The sequence below is a fragment of the Varanus komodoensis genome, unplaced genomic scaffold, assembly GCF_004798865.1.
Source record: "Varanus komodoensis strain SLA01 unplaced genomic scaffold, ASM479886v1 scaffold11, whole genome shotgun sequence".
NCBI lineage: Eukaryota > Metazoa > Chordata > Lepidosauria > Squamata > Varanidae > Varanus > Varanus komodoensis.
Genome location: NW_025335317.1, coordinates 4,464,605 through 4,484,277, shown reverse-complemented (window position 1 = coordinate 4,484,277; position 19,673 = coordinate 4,464,605). Strand labels below are relative to the sequence as shown.

At 48.6% G+C, this 19,673-nt stretch overlaps 1 protein-coding gene across 2 annotated transcripts in view; it reads left to right on the top strand.

The window, feature by feature from the left end:
• The first annotated feature begins 857 nt into the window (after positions 1–857).
• The window catches only part of DLG5 (discs large MAGUK scaffold protein 5), a 98,816-nt gene continuing 80,000 nt past the window's right edge, over positions 858–19,673 (top strand). For both annotated transcript variants that reach the window (XM_044420277.1, XM_044420276.1), the window contains exon 1: positions 858–1,224. In XM_044420277.1, coding sequence (XP_044276212.1) covers positions 858–1,224 — 367 coding nt within the window. The remainder of the gene's footprint in view (positions 1,225–19,673) is intronic.

The window sequence follows — 19,673 nt, the reverse complement described above, 5'->3', positions numbered from 1 at the left end:
CGGATACAGGCGCGCGGGGAAATGCATTTCCTGCACGCAGGAGAAGCTGCAGGAGCGGCCCCAGCCCAGCGCAGCAAACATGGCTGCGTGCGGCGGCGGCGGCGGCGACTCCTGAGACGCGGCCCTGGGCGCCACTGAAGCCTGCTCCCCGCCCGCCCCCGCGGACACCCAGCGCCGCCCGGCCCTGCGGACAACTCCGGGGCGGGGGAAGAAGTCGGGCCGAGCCTCCCGGGGGGCGATGCAGTGGGGAGCCCTTTGTCCCGGCCGGAGCCAAGTCGGCGCTTGCAGCTGAGCGCAGCCGGGAGGCGCCTGCCTGCGGCCGGGCTGGGGGCAAGCGGAGCAAGCGGGCGCGCTTCGGGAGGGCGCGCGGGATAGGCCCGGGGGTGCCCCCCGCTGGGCGGCGAGAGCGGCTCGCCCGGCGCAGCCGCCTTCCCAGGCGAGGCGCTCGCTGCTGGGGAGGCGCTTTGCGCCGCAGCGACCTGCCCGCTCCGGAGTTTGGGGCCGAGGCGGCGCAACAGTTGCTTCCCCTCCTGCCTAACTTTGCGCCGAGTGTACGCGGAGGGAGCCTCCCTGCCGCCCCCCGAGGTCGTCCGCGCCGGAGCGGCCGCCGCAGGGAAGCCATGTAGCCGCGCTTGGAGGGGTCGGGTCGCCGCCGCGCCGCCCGCCCGCCGCGCCGCCGGAGCCCTTTGTCTGGACGGGGAGGGCCGGCGCGGAGAAAAGTTGCCGAGCTCCCTTGGCTTGCGGGGGGCGGGGCCTGCGCGGGGGGGGAGGGGAGGGGAGGGGAGCGGCCCGCCTGCGCGGCGCGGCGCGGCATCCTCTCCCGCGGCGGCGCCCCGTGCGCGCCCGGCGGCGCGGCCATGGAGCCCAAGCATAAGGAGCTGCTGGCCCAGTGTCACCAGAGCCTGGCGCAGGCCATGACGGAGGTGGACCAGGTGATCGCGCTGCTGGAGGCGGCGGGCACCCTGAGCGCCCGCGACCTGCGCGAGCTGCACGAAGCCGGCGCGGCCAAGGCGGGCGGGGAGGGCGGCGACGCGGACGCCGGAGGAGGGGAGCGCGCCTCCGCCAGCGCCGGCAAGGCCGACCTGCTCATCCAGCTGCTCCTGGCCAAGGAGCGCGACCATTTCCAGGACCTGCGCGTGGCCCTGGAGAAGACGCAGCCGCACCTGCTCTCCATCCTCTACCTGAACAGCGGCGTGGCCGGCGCGCCGCCCGGCGAGACGGCGGGTGAGTGCGCCTGCGGGAGCGGAGCGGGGCGGCCCGGGGGCGCGGGCTGCCCGTGCAGGGACCGGGCGGGGAGGCGGGCCGGTGGGGCGCCGCGGGGCCCCGCGAGCCCCGAAAGTTCAGCCGGGGGCGTGGCGCTGCCGGCCTGCGGCTCGGAGAAGGGGACGCGCCGAGTCGCGGCGCAGCGGGGAGAGCGCCCTCGCCGCGCGCAGGGGCCGGTGCGCCACCGGGAATGCGGGGCCGCTTCAAGGTGTTGCCCTGCGGATGCGGCCTGCGCGCGGAACAAGGCGGGACATCGCCCCGGAGAGTCCTCGCTTGGCGGGCCGGGCGGGGGCAAAAGGGGCCGGCTTTGCGGAAGGCAGGGGCTTCCATCGGGCGACCCCCGATTGACTGCGGGAAGGGCTCGCGTGCCCCCTTCTTGCATCGGGGACAGGTACCGCCGCCAAATCGCCCGTCTTCTTAAAATTGCTGTTTCATGGGCGCGCTCTTGTTGGAAGCGGGGCAGCGTGCTTGTTGTGGGGAGGGAGACAGCTTGCAGGCGGGGTGCCACAGTGACCGTAGACGTGGCTTTAGGGCCCCCACTCAGGAGGCGCTTTAGCCCCTCTCCCGTTGCTGGCGAGCATGTGCAAATGACAAGCATCGAGTGTTCAAGAGGCTCGTCTCAGACTTTTCAATGCACTGCAGGCTGATTGATGCACACAAGCAGGGGCTTCCTGGTGCCTCCAGTGGAACAAATGGAGAGCTCTGGGGGAGGGGGGGGTTCTCATGCACCCCTCCACTGGAAGAAGGTGCCAGCGGTAAGGAGGCCTTGTTTGCCTCCTTTGCAGAAACTGAGCCCCAGGGCAACTGCCACCGCTGTTCCCAAGGCTCTGCCCATGCTGTAAAACTTGGCCAAGCCAGAACAGCCAAGCCCAAATTTGGTTCCCTGCCAGTAAGAGGAGGGGAGGTGACCCCGTGCCGGGTCTAGATGATTCTGGTGACATCGCTGTCCTTCTGCTACCTAGTGTGTTTTGTAATTACCTTTCCAATTAGGAATAATACCGGAAATATTTCAGAAAGTGCTTTTGCGTGTTTGAAGGCATTTCACACGCCTTCTCTCAGCCGTCTGAACAACCACAGTGGAAGGTAGGTCGGTATCGCCGTTCCCCTGCCGCCGGTGGAGGGCTAAGGCTGAGCGGGGGCTTGCTCGCCAAAGGCCTGCCGGAGAACTCGCGGCAGGAGTGAGTGAGTGACTCGGTTGTTCCCACCACTTGCTACGTCACCCAAACAGTGGATTAGTCCTCGATAAAGACATTTGTTGTTGTATGCAGCAGAAGTGTATTATTCGGAGATATAGGTCTTTAGATTTTTTGTTTCATTCCTTGCCTAAGAAAAACTGTGGCTAAGGTGCAGCCGTCTGTAGCATGTGCACGGAGACTTTGCAAGCTGCTCCCTCTGCAACATCGATGGCCAAGAAGGGGAAAGATGAGCATTTTTGGCTCCCACTTGCAAGTTTTTTGATCCTGACTGAAAACCAAACTGCTCCAGGAAACTGCTAGTACTGCTTTCAAGTAGTTTGTGCTTGGGGCATATTTGGGTCTTTGTTGCCATCAGCTTTTTGAGACCTGTATTTGACTTGCATCCTTACTTCATTTTTTAACCTGTTGATTTATTTTATTATTATGTAAGCCACCGTGAGAGATTCCTTTGTGAATTTGGGAAGGCAGGTGGTAGTTCCTTCTGATAAGTAACTCCAGGCGCTTCCTTTGCAAAGTCAGGTGACCATGATGAATGGAGGGTTTTTGGGCTGCTTTGGTAACATTGGAACTCGGGGTCACCTAGTGAGGAGGACCGGAAGAAAGTGGAGCCCTGACCAGAGAAGGTGCTTCTCATCAGTCACACCATTTATTTTATGGAATTGCCTGCCACAGGTGAGGGGGTGACTGCCCACGAGGATGGCGAGAAAAGCGATTTAGGCAGAATCAAGGAGGGTGCTCATCCAAGGCGCCTTTTCATGATGGCACTGAATCACCAGCTTTGTAGGTAGCATGCCTGGGACTTCCAGCGAGAGAGGGGCTTCTTGTCCTGTCCGTGGGCTTTGCAGAAGTGTCTGGCTGAGCAGGGTGCTGAACCAGGCCTTTGTCCTGTCCCAACAGGGCTCTTCTTAGGCCTTCAAGCTGCGTTTGTCGGGATGCATTTCCCCCCACCCTGGGTCATGCTTCAAAGTTGCGCTCCAAAGAGGCTGCTTTCTAAAGTGCAGTCTGTCGTTTCCTCCCTGGACAGGGAATTGGACTGCATTTCCTAATTGGAGTGACAGAATGATTCAGCTGCAAGCGATGCAGTTTAAGGCCCAAATTGCCCTCCAGCAGAGGAGGCTGGTAGAAAACAGGCTTGGCTAAAGTAGCAAACCCTGCAGAGATGCTGCAAGGAACCACCTCCGAGGAGGGCACTTCTCCCATTGGACTATGAGCCAACTGCTAGTGCTCGCGTTGGGAATTTGTAGAGTTGGCGAACTCTGTATCTGGCATGGTTTTTCTCTACTTACTCTGTGTCTTTCCGTCCCTACAATGTGGACAAGTGTGACATGCTTCTTTTCACCTCCGCCGCAACACCGGGCCTCTGCTTGCTGAGTAATTGCAGCTTGTATTGCGTTTCTAGCTGGTAAGCTCCATTTTTAATGAATGCCTTTACCATCTCTGGCATAGCAGAAACGGTGTGAGAATGTTGATCCCTGGAAAACTGAACAACAAACTTTGGTCCTCCTTCAAAAATTCCATGGCTGCCAATGACAATAAGCTGCTCAAATCTTTGGAGCTAATTGTAGTGGTGAGGTTGTTTCTGTTACAGCCTGACTGAGCAAAAAGCCTGACAGAATATGACAGGCATTGACTCTGTGGAGGGTTCGACTCATAACTCAGCCATCCTGCATGCTGAGACTCTTTCCTCTTGTGTCTAGTTATGAGTCTGTTAGAATGAAATTATCAGAGTATACCTTTTCCAGATTGTCTCTGTGCAGTAACTCTCTACCAGAGAAATTGGACAAAATGTTTATTTGCAGACTGTCTCAGAAAATCATGCTGCTTCTGTGGAGTTGTGTGGATGTAATGTTATCTACGGAGTGGCATAGGTCAGAGCCCAGTTTTGCATGCACAAGTGCACTGAACCCCTGCACAAAACAAAAAAGAAAAAAAAATCCTTCCCTGTTTGGAGCCAACAGTTTGCATTCGGTTTGCACATTCATTTTTAGCCATGGTTGCAGGCTCTGGTTAGTGCTGATTTGCTGTATCCATAGGATTGACCCTGGGTGCTGCTAAAAAGGGAAGGAGAAGAAAGGAGTGGAATTTATGAACTAGAGAAAGGAAGGACTGTGAGAAGCATCTCCCAGCCATGGTTTGGAGGCTGGACAGCACTGCTCCTGCCCTAGTCCAGTATCATTTCGATTATGTTGATTAAAATAGATTAGTGATTATTATTGTTCTTCTGGGATTCTTATATTGGTTTCCCCACCAGTTGTGAGGTCTTTGGGGATTCTCATAACTCAATTTCTAACCTTAAAAGCATTAGCCCCTTTCCTTGTCCTATCAAAAAAACCCCGTACTGTTGCATTTTTAGTTGCCTTCGGTGTCAGAAAGTACTTCCTGATGGTTAGGACTCCCAGGATATGGAATGGGCTTCCAAGGAAGGTGGCTGAGGCCCCATCAGGGAGGACATTCGGGGAAGGATGGACAGCCACATGTTGGGGATGACGTGAGCAGAGCCGGCTGGAGCTGGGGGTCCAATTAGATGGTCCAGGAGATGCCTTCTGACTCGCTTTGATTTTACGTTTCAGCAGGCAGGGAGCAATGACTGATGGCCCCCACAGTGGATAGTCATTTGTCATCTCATAAAACAGTTTTTGTTTGCATTGTCAGCTACAATAAATGTTTTGAAGAGCGTGGGTGTGCTGAGTGGGTCTTAAGGCGTTGTGGGCCAACACATCTGGAGAGCAACAGGTCGGGCAGGGCTGAAATGGAAGGAGACTTGAACCAAGACTGTATACAAACAACTAGTGGGAAAGCTACGTCTGGTTTCTAGGTCTCCTTCACACAAGGAGTGACAACTGCACATTTGGACTTGTATAAGTCTCTACTTCCTCACTCTTTGGATAGACATATCCATCTTGGGATGATTGCTTGTTTCATCAGCCAACTGTTTCATTCTTATATGTCATAAGATTTTGTGGACCATACCCTTTTCCTCAGATGGATGAGTGGTTATGCTCTGTTGGTAGATTATACAAGCATGCACACACACACTCTGACGAAATGGGCTCTCTATGCCAGAAAAGCGTATTAACAGATCAGATGTCTCAAGGCCCTTTGTTGATTTTGCTGTAGCAGACTAATCTGGCTCTCCTCCTCAACACTGCAATTGCAACTGCTGTGTGTATTAGCTTTGTGACACTTTTGCTTAGATTTGAGGTGAATTTTGTGTAAATAGATGGCACTTGTGCATTCAGTAGTTCAGACATGCCTAACTGATGGCACTTTTCCTCAAAGAACTCTGGGAACTGTAGTTCTCTGATGATTGTGAGTCTTCTCTGTGGGGCACACAAGCTGTCTCACAAACCACTAGGTTCTGGCATTCGTGGAAACCTTACCATCTCAGAACATCACACAGCTTGGATAACCAAGTCAGCTTCACTCGGTTGTCGTTGTGAATGAGGGCAGCTCTGTGCTCTTTCACGGCAATTCCCAAAGTGGAAACTTGTCTCTTAGTGTGATAAAGATTAAGTGCAAGCAAAGCATTTCTGTTTGTCTATAGGATGACGGAAATGCATACATTTGGCCTGTGTCACATTCGTTTCCATTTGGCTTGGCTTAAGGCACTTTTCCTCAACAAGCTTTTCCTTATTTAGAGTATAGTTAATGAAGGAATTTAGGGCAAACACAATTAAATTACAAGCTTGTTTGGCTGCAGCCAATCCTCTGTTTGAATATGCTTGCCGGAGTTTAAAGTGATAAACAGTTTGCTGTGCCTTGAATTCGTTGATGGGAACCAAAACGTTCTGGCTACTGCTCTCCCTTGTGAGTAATCTGTTAATATTTTAAGAGTTTTATTTCATTATTAATTTGTGTAATTGGCAGTCTGACATAGTACTATTTTAGGGAATCACCGTGCCTAAAAATTGTCATTAAATTATCAGGGCTGAATTCTTTGAATTTTGTATTTGTGGGACTACAGACATCCATTTTCACAGGAGAAAATTCTGCAGAAATCAATGTGGCAAGTGCTTGAGGAAGGATACGCAGACCTGGATTCCATGCCTCTTACAACTGCCGGGATTGTCTTGCCTTTGTTGTCATAGTGCTTGTAAAAGGCAGGAAGGAAAAGAGAAGGGACATTGACTGTTGTCTCACGTAAAATTATTTGGCTAGCCTAGAGAGACTTGTGCGTGTGTACACGCACACACTGGTACACGCATGAGAGTGAACCAGCTTCCAGTGCCAGGAATCCCCATTCACCCCCCCCCCAACTTAGAAGCGACAGTGTGGGCAAGCGGAGTCTTTCTCTTTGCCTTGGGTGCTTTGTTCATAGCGGGAACGGTGGCCCCTTTGCTCACTAGGAAGCACTTGCCGATCTCAGCCGCTCGCTTCATGGTAGGAAGGACACTCGGAAGTAGATGAATGCCATCTGTCCTTGCTTATATGACAAGGAGTATTTACTATTGATGCTGCACGGCCATTTGGGCTAGAAAGATGCCCTGCATCCTGTGGGCTGCCTCCTGCATTTTTGCAAGTGGAAGAGCAGGGAAGAAATGGCAGGGCTCTCTTCCTGTTCCGTACCCTTCGCAAATCCCGCTGCCATGAAGCAAAGGTCCCATCCGTCCCACCTGTGGGAGCACTTGGCTGCCGCAGAAGGTGTGACTTGGTGCTGGCTGGTAAACCAGGCCAGCTTTTGCGGGCACTGTGCCCCAGGCTTAGTTCTGGCTGTTCAGGTCTTCCAGTCCCAGCTGCTTCTTCTGACTGCCTTTGCACCTTGAATCCAAGCACAGAACTGGGAGCAAGATATTTTGCTTCAAAAACGCGTGGTTCCTGCCCCGACAGAGGGAAAGAAAAAAAGTAATAGGGGAAGGATGCGAGCAAATGCAGTTGAAGATGGGTTGCCCAGCAACAGTTATGACTTAAATATGTGCTAGAAATTCATAGCAAGCTTTTGGTGTTAGCTGACACATACTGTTGTGATAAAGAGCCTTAATGGGAATATGGACTCCTGAACCCAAGGTGCGTTATCAAACTGTCCCACTGTGCTCTAACAGCAATGCACTTCACTGGTGGCCTGAGGATTGCAACCTTCATTAATTGAGCTGAGCTGAATGTTAAAAAGTGTTTCTAAATTTAGAACATTGTATCTAAGAGTCTAGTAGGTCAGCTGTAAGGAAAACAACAATGGGAATTTTGTATCAGATGACACAGCAAAATAGGGCTCAACTTGCAGACTCTCTGGACTGTGTTTTCATGAATCACAGCAGCGATGCAGTGCAGCTGGCCAGATCACAAATTAGTGACTCAGGAAGACGGGATCTAAACCCGCTAAATCTTAGCATATTCTTCCAAGGCAGTGACGATTTTGACGCTCAAGTTTGTAGAGGAATGAAAGAAGAGCCCTCCTGGATTAGGGAGGCTCACCTCGTCCAGCATGCTGTTCACACAGGGGCCGATGAGATGACCCATGCCCAAGTTCCCTTCCATACCCATGTTCCCCAGCAACTGGCATGCCAAGGCGTGATACCAGAGGTCATATGTGGCTACCATGACCTGTAGCCATGGAAAGCCTTGTCCTCCATGAGTTGACCCAGTCTCTTGTAGCGTCTTCCAAGGTGGTGGCCATCACTACCCTTGCGGCAGGCAGTGACTGCCACTGTTGCACCATGCCCTGGGTGAAGAAGTCCTTCCCTTTGCCTTTCCTGAGTTGTCCTCTGTCCAGCTTCCCGGGATGTGACTCCAGGGCCTATTGCCTACTTCCTCTATGGCACAAGCAAGTTTGTGTTCCTCACGGTGTCCCCCTTCCATCACTCATCTTTTCTGTGCTCTAAATATTGCAGTCATTTCCCACAGGGGAATCTCGTTCAGCCCCTCTGTCATTTTGGTTGTTCTCTCTTTTTGTGGTAAAAGGTAAAGGTTTCCCCTTGACATTATGTCCAGTCATGTCTGACTCTTGGGAACGGTGCTCATCTCTGTTTCCTAGCCGAGGGAGCCAGCGCTTGTCCACAGACAGTCTCCGTGGTCATGTGGCCGGCATGGCTAAACACCAAGGTGCACGGAACGCTGTTACCTGCCCACCGAAGTGGTGCCTTTTTACCTACTTGCATTTGCATGCTTTCGAACTATGAGTTGCTTATTCCTAGCAGGGACTCTCTAGCTTTGCCTGCTTGCTCCCGATAGCCTTGGTCCACCTGCTGTGACCTGCACCACTAGAGGAAGCTTCAGGGGCTGGTGGAGTCGGAAGACCTGCCACTCCTCAACTAAAGAGGATGTCACGGGATCCATCAGCCAGTTAGTCGTGGGGAGGTGGGAGGAGGAACTTAAGTGGGGAAGATCAACTCAGTCGGTTGCCTGAAGTGGCATGCCACATACCTGCTAGCAGTTGAGGGGAAATTGAAGGTGTGGATGAAAGAGAGGGCATGGCATCCTGCAAGAGGGGATTTTGTGGCACTGGTGGAGCTGAATGCATGTGCCAGGACAAGGAAAAGATCTATCCCAGCCAGAGGACTAAGTGAGCTTGTTGGCATTCGGCATCCTTCCTTGGGCGATGAAGAAGAGACACCCCAAAGGCCTCCAACAGAGTCCAGGGCACAGTGTTGCAGGTTGATTGTAGAAAGGTCACGTGGCTCCTGCTTGATCAATTGTGAAGATCACCAGTGTGCATATTTGCAGCTCACTTTCTGGAGGTACCAACTGGAAGATGGCACTCAACTGGATTCTTCTGCACTTTTAATGGCAGGCGCCAATATGTGAGGAAGAACCCAGATTCTCTACTCCCTCCTCTGAGAGTTTTCAGGCTTTGGCTGTGCATTTTAATTTCTTTAAAAGTGTGCCTACATCTTTTTATTAATCACAAATTCATTCTCAGACTGTGGAACACTGTGCTGCCAAAGCAGTGCCTCTTTCACACACGAGGGAAGATATTAGCAGATCCGACGAAGTCCCAAGGTTTGCAGAAGTGCAAAACGCTGCGGAGGAGAGAGGAATGCCGGCTGGTCAGGGTGGTGGGAGGAGGGGAGGTAAGAAAAGCTGCCTCGAAAGAAAGCTTGACTGGCTGCAGTCTTGAACAAGAGCATCCCTCACACACCATCTTCTTGCAGGTCACTCTTGCTTAATTTATTTGCATTTTTGTTGTGCCTGTCAATGACTGGATTGCTGTCATTACCATGTTTATGGTTGTTTCTGTTATTGATTATTCAAATTCTTCTGCGGTTTGATTCGTTTTGATGATTCAGTTTGAACAAAAGTTCATCGTTATGGAATATTGCATTCAAAATTGAGAGGAACCCACTGTGAGCGAATTAACTGGGTTACTTGACTTAATTTAGAATCAGTGGTGCAGACAATGGGATCTTGCCTCAATATGGCTGGTTTTCATTTATCCCTGCAGCATTAGTGATGCTGCAGAAATCTGGGAGAAAACCTAGGAGTCATGGAGCAAGAGTTGGAGTGCAATATTTCTGGGAATATTCATACCCTTCCCTGCCCTCAATGGCACTAGAGCTGTGAAGGCCCAGGTAAAATAGAAGGAAAGCAACTGGGGACGGATCTGGTCCCCCTCCTATCACTTTTTTAAAAAAATATGAAATAAAGACCTATAAAATATTCTATCTTAAAATGATATCTGATGCATTGAAAGGTAGTTGTTAAAGGTATTGTTTTGGTTGACTTTACCAAAATATTTTCTAGATATGATGCAAAACTGGTAAGACTAAAATGTTGGGTAATTATAGTTGCTGATTAATATAAACATGGTACGTTTTCAAATGCTCTGACCTGCTTCGGATCCTTCAACTTCTATGCCATGTGAAAGGGACTGATCTGGGAGAAGAAGGACATGCACCAGTTCAAGGAATGGGGGAAGCCAGCCAAAGCAGAGAGAAGCCTCTTCCAGCCCCTGGAAAATGCTGGTTCTCTGAATTCTCCCCAGGACAATCATTTCGGAGCCTTTCTCTTTCAGAAACTAATTCTGATTGAAGAAGACTGTTGGAACGGAAGTCCTTTCAAGGGAATTGTCCCGATCCTTTAAATAACAGGGCACATGTTTCTTGTGACTAAGTTTGCATGGGCTTACTGTGCGGCTTATGGCATTTGGTAGCAGTATTGCTTTGGCAGTTGGTGTCACTCCAATGTTCAGCACATCATCCAGTTTCATGGATCATCCTGTTAGGTTGACACGGGAACTCGGTTGGGGTTACTCCATTGCTGACTCTGGGAAGGAGGTACAGCAGGAATCCTTAAAATTGCTGCTTCCGTATCTGGATGACACTGATTGTATGAATTTTGTTGAGGAATCCAGTACTGAAAAACTTCGTTTTGTTTACTGAAGCCTTGATGGTTTCTACTTGCAACTCTTATTTTATTTCCTCCTTCCTCACATGAATGTTCCCAACTGTCAAGAAGTCAATTTAGTTTGGTCTGTTTTAAGTTTATTGCTGCATCTGTGGCAATAAATAATTATTCCTTGAATGCAGTTAACGTAGTTACACTTTTCAGTTTTACCAATCAGTACTGCTTTCCGTGTGTATGTTGCATTATTATGCTCTTAAAATAGAAAAGTGAGTTTGGATGCTACGTATTCCATTTTTCAGCTTTTCCTCTTAAAAAAAGAAGCATGGGATGTGTTCTTCTTGTCCCTAGGCACCCAGTTTCTGAAACATCCGCAGATTTCTAAGTACTCTTCCCAATCTGTGGGATAGAAAGTCAAAAACCAGTCAAGATTTTCAAAAGCAGAACTGTTTGCTGACTAGCGTGCTTGAAATTTGCCATCCTTTCATTCAGTGCCATCTGAAACATCATGATAAAACAAGGAGTTGCTTTATAGATGGAGCTACTTTTTCAAACACTGCAAACAAAACATATCCTTGATTTTAGATATTCTGGCCCAGCACTGCCTTAGTTAATCTGAGCTATTCAAGCAGAAGACTTCTTTGGAGTCATGCTTTGCATCCTTGAAGGTATGCTTTTGGTTGCTTTACATTTCCTCAGATTTCTCTGCTCGGGAGTTAAAATGCCTCACGGGAAGTAGCTGTTAAAAATATGTAGTGTATGAATAGGTAGATGTGATTTAGGATATACAGATTCTCTTTTATAATCAATCATTTTATAATCAGATTCTCTTTTATAATCAATAAATAGATGAATGAGCCATGGATCGGTCACAGAGTAGGTGCATTGTATCAAAAGAGGCAACATGCTGTGTGTTCCAGTGTGAAATCAGGAAACACCATCCTTAAAATGTGGTCAGTTTTGGTATAATCAACAACTGATCGCTCCCAATATACAGGTTTTAGACACCTGCAGTGGTGGAAGTCCAGAGCTTGTTCAGGCATAGGCAATGCCAGTTTGGTCAAGGCAAAGTTTGTAAAGGTCTGGTGTAATGGCTAAGGATGCGGGGCTGGGCATTAAAATGTGCAGGCAACTGCTGCTGTGGCCTCTTGCTGCTTGTCTACTTGGATGCTGCTGCTGCTGCTGCTACTGGTGGTCTGCTCAGCTCTCCTCTTCTGTCCTGGTGGAGCATCCGTGGTTTGCTGGTTGCAGGCATCAAATTAAGCCAGTTCAGCTTCCCTTACCATAGGTGGCGCCATCATTCCTGTCCCAATGCAGAGGTCATTGCCCAAGGTTGGCTGCTTGCCCCCTCTGTTTCCAGCTCACAGAAGTAGGGTTGCGTGAGCCGCCCCGAGGCTTCGGCGAATGGGGCGGCATAGAACAGGCCACTAATAGATAATGCATGTAAGTCTTCAAGCAGTTTGTCTCCATGATGACAGTACTCATGGGATTGTTTGTGTGCCAGCCTTGCTAAATCCTGTAGGGTATATTTACCGGAGCAATTGCTGCAGTAGTCATTAACTGTGATAATAACTACAGGAGTGCTCAGCTACAGCTCAAGCACAACACTCTGTTCATTCATGCAAATCAACCCCAAGCATGGCTTAATTACAGCTGCTACTATGCAACTGATTGTATATCTGTGTTAGTATGCATGGAAGCAAAAAACGACCACTCTGCACATTTTTATGTAGCCAACAAGGGCCGGGAAGGCCGGAAATGCAACAGTATTTGAACCAGCGTTGACTTTTGACTGGAGGGTTTTGTATGCATAACAAAATATTGATCCACACAGTTGAAAATTTATTCCTTGCTGAACGTGTTTTTGCAAACTGGTGACAGGCTGACGTACGTGATCATTGCGTTTGTGTTAAAATGTACGCTGAGTCCTTCTGGTCAAGATGCTGCTGGCCCTTTGCCTAAGTGCGGAGTTCAGAAGTGAACTCTCCATTGAAGAGTACACGCATCCTGCAGAGTGTCACTCTTGATGGTTATGCCATCCCACGTGGCTGCCTTGACCTTCCAAACGCAGAGGTTTATGAGGATCAGCCGAGTGCAGGGGAAATGTGGGGCTAAGCGTTGCTTGCTTGGTGCTACTGCCCGGCAAGACACATGCCAGCTCACTTCAGCTGCCTTGGTCTACCCCTGCTTGTGATATCATGCCAGATACCCGGTCAGGGCATTGTCCTTCCTCGCCCTCCGGAATGTCCCTGTGCCAGCTCCAAAGTAGCCCTTGAGACTTTGGAGCGGCAACTGAAGGTGCAAGGACCATGCAGGGAGGGCTCAGTGCAGCTCAAGTCCCTGTTCCCACTCTGAAACACGTTTTCGAGGTTAGGGGTAGGACTGTGGCCTATCCTATGGTAGTCTTGGTAGCATCTAGAGGCCAAAGGATTGCAGCTCTTGCAGCTCAGTCCTATTCAGCTCTGTTCTCAGTGAAATAGGTATAGGGGTGTAGCCCTACTCATTCTTTAAAAGTAATAACTGATATGATTTGAAGCAGGGATGGGCAACTTCTGCTTTCTGGACATTTTAGCCTGCAGTTCCCATCATCTGTCACCACAGGTCATGCTGGCTAGGTTGATGGGGCTTTAGCCAAAATATCTGAAGAGCCACATGTTTGAGGCCATTTGTTTTAGGGACTTAAGAGCTCTTTGTATTATATTATATCTCCATCCCCACTTGTTTGCTAATCTTGATTATCATACTCTTTGGATTTGTCATGCTCAACCCCTGTCGGCCTGGGTTAAGTTGGACTCAGGAATGTCCCTGAAATTTCTTTGATAACTTTAATTAAAATTACTAAGGATTTTCCCCCTAAAACAGGTAGTGTGTGTGGAAACCACTGAGAAATTGTTGGACTGGGTTTATTAATATATCTGCTATCCTAATTTTCCTCCAAGCAAGCTATACAACCCAAAAAAGGAATTCAGAGTGATGGCTCCAGATTTTGTGAGTGTCAGTTCCCATCAGCCCCAGCCGGCACTTCTTATAGTCAGGGATGCTGGGAGCTGCAGTCCAGAACATCTGTAGAACACCTGATGGGGAAGGCCACTGTAGCCATTCCATCTCAGGTCATGGTGGCAGGGATGGGAAACAGTGGGTGGTGCTGTTAAGGAAAGAACTCTGCGGGTGGAGAGCTTTTAATAAGAAACCGGAGTTTTGGGCTTCCACTCCGAAGCAGTGATGTGATCCTTTTCTATTCAATTCCTGAAACATGCCAATAGTGCCCAGAAACCATGTTAGAGAATCTTCCCCTGCTTTGTTGGATGATTTATTGCTTGAAGTTGTAGCCGAACAACACGCTGTTGGTGTCCAAATGGGCATTCAGGCGCTCGCTTCATTACCGAGAAGTAAATTTGAATGCAGCTGGAGGTTTAAAAGGCACCTCTTGTTTCAAAGTTTCGTAGATGCCTAAGGAAATAGAGCATGTGTGAAGAAACCCCAATGCCAGGGTTGTTTATGGGCCATAGCACAGGGCTGTTGCAATGCAGCCGGTGACGCCAAGCTGGCAGTGCCATTAATTCCCTGCTGCATGTTTTATACCCTTGTAGCAAAGCAATATTTTATATAGCCTACCGTTAATGGATGGTACCATCAAGTATGGATTGATATTCAAATGTATTTATTTCAACATTTCATTATAAATTATGTTGTAACCAGGGGCAAGTTTTGTAATTATCCGGGGCTCTGGCACAGGGGATGAAAATTTGCACAATTTTGCATGTGCTCTTTTATCTATTCAAATATATGCATACAATGACAAATGGTTATTATAGCTGTAATGTTCACTTTGACTCCTGGCTTGCTTGTTTCAGGACAGGACAGAAGTGTGCAGTGCTTGCACCTGCTGGCTTTTTGCACTCTGGGCACACACGGTTCTCCTTGGTTTGCTGGCCCAGATCCAGACGGGGAGGCTGAAGTGCTGGGACCACCCAAGGGTGGGAAGGCATCTCACATGTCCACCTGTTGCCTGCAAATTGATCATGGCACTCAGGCAAGAGAGAATGAGGAATGCATTGCGGAGTGTAACAGCCCGTGCTCCCAGGTGGCACTCTTGCGCAAGTACTGGAGAGGAGCCCCCATTAAACCAGGCAGGGTAGACATCCGGGTAAATCCACATTGTCTTCCCATCTCCTCCATCACAAACAAGCCAACAGCACCAGACAGAGACCTTGGAGTTGGAGGAGGTTTCTTTCTTGGTACTGGTGCCCGGGACAAGATGGAGAGGCAGAGAGAGCCTCTACCAAGGCAGCGTCTTGTCTTATTCCAAAAACCTTATTTTGGTAGTTTCTGGGATTCCAGAACACGCCGCTGTTCCTGCTACCACCGTTCTTTAGTTCCAATGTCTTGAAAACCTAAAATTGACACCAGCTGCTGTTTTAGCAAGTTTCCAACAACCAGCTTTGGCTAGATGCAGATACTGGGAGAGTAAATCCCACTGAAGTCAATATGACTTACCTTGTGAGTTGACGTGTTTTGGATTACACAGCAAATTTGATGCAAGCATGTTTCTTTGTCTGCAGGCCTCTCCGTAGCTGTTGTGCTCCAAGTTTTCCTTCCTTTGCACATTCAAGGAAACAGACAGTTTCTTTGCAACTCCCCCCTCCTCCTTTATTCACCAGAGGAAACCCAAAAAGGCAACCCTTAGAAAACTTATCTCTCTGTATGAACAGAGCAGTTGGTTGAACACAATCTAAACAATGACTTCCGGAAACCCTCCATTTGAGTATACCTGGGCCTGATTCCTTCCGAAGGGCCTGCTTGGAAGCAAACACACCTGTTCTGTACATCTGTCCTCTAGTTGTCTTGCCCTCCTCTCCTGATGTCATGCCAATGGATTCCCACACAAAGATGGATCCCTCAGACATCCCTGTCTCCCCGTTTTGTCATACTAGTGTTATAGAGTGCTTATAGGAATGAGTGCTCATTAAGGAATGAGTGCTCATACCTTAACGTTACGTCCAGGCATGCCTGACTCTAGGGGGTGGTGCTCTTCTCCCGTTTCCTGGCCGAGGGAGCCAGCGTTTGTCCGCAGTCTCCGTGGTCATGTGGCCGGCATGGCTAAACACCGAAGTGCACGGAATGCTGTTACCTGCCCACCGAAGTGGTGCCTTTTTATCTACTTGAATTTGCATGCTTTCAAACTGCAAGGTTGGCAGGAGCTGGGCTCATACCTAGGCATATTACAAGTGTTTTTCAAACTGTATTCCAGACAGAGATGGAGGAGAAAATAGTTTAGTTCATCTTTTAATACAAACTTTCCTATTTCTGCTCTTTCAAATGACATGTAAGCCAAAACTTCGTTATTTTTCAAAATTTGTACTTCTCCAAATATTGCAGTGGGATTCGCCAATCCAAAAACACTCACAAAATATATATTTTGGGGGAAGTGCCTTTAGAAACAGATTTGTGCATTAGGAAGGATGTCTATATTAGAAGAACACTGCCCAAGTATGTAGATGAATTTTCAGGATGAGCTGAAGTAACATCGAAACAAAGCGAGTCGGAATGGGCCTCCCGGGCCACTTAGTAAGTAAGATTGGCAAGAGAGAGAGAAACCAAGATGGACGGCGTGGGCTGCTCCTCCAGCCAGGTAACACTGCGTCCCTCTGCTGGGAAGTGAGGACCAGCCTTCCTGGAGGCAGTTTCTGCACAGCAACAGCCCGTCTTCTTGTGCAGTGCGTGCACACCTGCTCAGCAGACCTTTGTGCGGTCAGCATGTAAGGGGGCTAGAATCTATTTCAGAATGCACTGGAACATGCTGGGGTTTTGTGGCAGATGCCCGGGGATTCTTTGGCAAGGCAGCTCCATGGGGAAAGGGGAGGCAAACTTTTGGGAAGGCAGACTCACCCGCTACCGTTTTGGTGACCTGCTAGAACTCAGTAACTCTACACCAACTTGCTAATTTTCCACTAAGGTCACAGCAAGCCTTTTTGTTGCCATGCAGGCCGGCCGGCAGCAGCAGGCCGACTGGTTCAACGGCCGGCCTGTCCCCGCTAATGTGGAACAAAAGCCCTTTGTTGCCTGCCCGGCTGTCCAAAGTGCATTGTCAGCAGGTTGCTATGTTTAATGGGTCTTTATTTTTTATTTTTTTTAACGTGTCAGCCGGTATCCCAGTGACTCAGACTTCAGTATGTTGTGCTGTTTATGATGAATTAATACTTAGAAATCAAGCTGTCCAGGAGCTGGTTTTGACTTGAATGAAATCAAGAACCATCTGGCAGATATTTCGTGCTTTGCGTGAAATAATGCTGCATTCTGTAGTCGGCATCTGTAGGCACTATTGGTTTGAAAACAGACATTTATTCATGTCTCATGAATTCTGCTGTTATTAGCACTAATCAAATAGACTTTTGTCTTTAAAATCTTCAGCTTCTGGTCTTACGTGTGGCCAGAGTTCCACTTGCAATATTAGTACAAGAAAAAGCTGACCTAGAAGTAAGAAAATGCATCCCTTCAAGATGTTCACCTCCTAGCAGCCTTCGCCATCATCTTGGCCCTGCCTTAAGCAATACGTTGATCTGTAACTTTTGTATTTTAGTGGTTCATCTGGTTACATCAGGGATAAAGCCCCTTATCCTCTGAGCTGTAGGGGAGGGCCTTGTGATGACTGATCATTCATGGAAGTCCTCTAAGTGCACCTGGTTCAGCCACCTGAAACCATGAAGTTCAGTAGATGTCCTGGCACTGGCTTTGCTGAGCTGAGCTTATTTCTTCGAAGATTAAACTGGATAAACCCACCTTTTGAACGAGAAACAAAAAAGAAATGAAATGATCTGTCTACATTTAAACCTCTCAGCTTTCTGAACGCCCAGCCTCTCAAATATGGGGGGTTGCCAGATGCACAAGCCTGCTACTGTGTTTGAATAGTCATCATCTTCCCCACCATCTTTCCTCCATGGCTGCTTTTCCTCATCCCGCTCAGTCTCTGGAGCTTGGGTTGAGAGCCCCATGGACTCTTCCTGGGGCGTTGGCAAGGCAAACAAGGGGCTTCCATCTTCGAAATGCTAAAGCAGGGAAGGGGTAGGGCCAATGGGCCCCACAGAAGCAGTGGATAGGTTCTCTCCTGCAAATTGCCCCCCTCCCAAGTCATTTTGGTTTGCTCACCTGGCTGATGGGAGATGTGCAGGGAGACGTTTGCAAGGAAGACTCCTTGGACTTGGAAGGTTTAGGGCTCCTCTGCTGCCTTCCTGCCTGTTTCCCCCAGCAATGGCGTCTGACTTCTGTAATGATGTCACTTCAGAGGCGGTAGCCAGTTTCATGGTTTGTTCCCACGGGTTTTAGCCCTCTTCAGCCACAGAAAGGAATGTGAGTACAGTATCAGTCCCTGTGGCTGGTAAGGATGGTCTCTTCCGCCCAATGGCCGGAGCTCTCCGGTTGGTTTGCACCACATTGGCTGAGCCTCAGGAGAAAAAGTACTGTAGGAATCCAGACTTTGAGCTTTGCCTGCCCCACTGAGCAGTCCCCATTTCCACACACCACTGGGTCTTTCTTCCCTGCCAAGGCAGCATGAGAACTGGGTCATACTCGTGTAGTTGAATCAAGCCGCCAAGCTGCTGTATGCGAAGGACTATTATGCTTAAATATCCCATCTCTTTAATGTCCGTTTTATTTGGGGATAATTTCCATGGAAGTGCTAATTGCTACAGGGCATCTAATGCAGGTGCATTTGAAATGTGTCATATTAGGCAGCATGAGGGTATAATTTCCGGTTTTGAAAATTATGCTCCCTGATGACTGCCTTGAAATTAAAAAGTACCTGGTGATTAATTGGCAATGAACAGGCCATTGAGGGATTATTGCATTACAGAAAATATGTGACTGTTTTAAAAAGTGCATTTCTTAAAAGTGAAGTTGCTTGGAGACCAGTTGACTTCTGTTTGTTTTCCTTTTTCCCTCCCCCTTCCCAGTCTGGTGTTTGTTTTTTACTGTTTCTTCCCACACTGGACAATAACAGAAGAGCAAGGACTGCCTAGTGTTTGTCTCACGGCTTTGTTTTTCAGTATGACTTGTTCAACAAAATATCCACCTTATATAATAACAAATCTAGCAGATCAGTTTAAGACCATGAAAATACTGGTTGCAAACTCCCATGTAAGGGTGTGGGCTGAGTAATTAGAACCCAAATTTGTAACAAAACAAAGAGCCTAATTACTGAAATTATCATATAAATCATGTATGACATGTATATACATGGAGTTAAATACAAATAAATAGAACATTGGTGAATATTCCATGAAGCCATGGTGCTGAGGATATGTGAAGAATTGGCCTTCTTTCTACAAGTGGATAAATTCAGCAATTTTGCTTTTAGAGTGGCTTCCACCACTCCTGCAACTGTGAAGCTTGTTTTGTCCTATTCTGGCATCAGTGTGCAATTTTTAAAAAATCCACATGACATTTGTAGAAACTTGACCTCTCACTGTGAAAAGTTATAATAATTCCTGGCATCTAAAAAAAAGGCCTAATGCAATTGTTTCACAACACAAGTTGTTAGCAACGTAGCTGTCAACGCTGTTTATGATTAAAGCGTCTTAACCAAGTTTATTTGACAATGTTTGGCGAGGCAGTCGACCAGACCTTTTTGACCGATCAAATGCTCAGCCCTGCCACTTTCATTTTAAATCTTGTTATAAAATGAGAGCTGCCCAGCATCAGGCAGAAGTGAGATGTCTCAAGGAAGCTGTCCAAGGCACATTTAATAGATAGGTGCATCTTGTCTGCACTGCTTGTTCTGGTCTGTGTACTATGTTTTCTTCCCAGTTGGCATTTCCCCTTGTCTATTTTTCAAGCAGTATTTTGGAAGGTTGCTGAAGAATGTCCCAGTCCAGGTGATCCATGATGATTGACCAAGCTGGTAGGGAAGTTGGGAGCTGCAGTCCAAAACATCTGGTTGGGCAC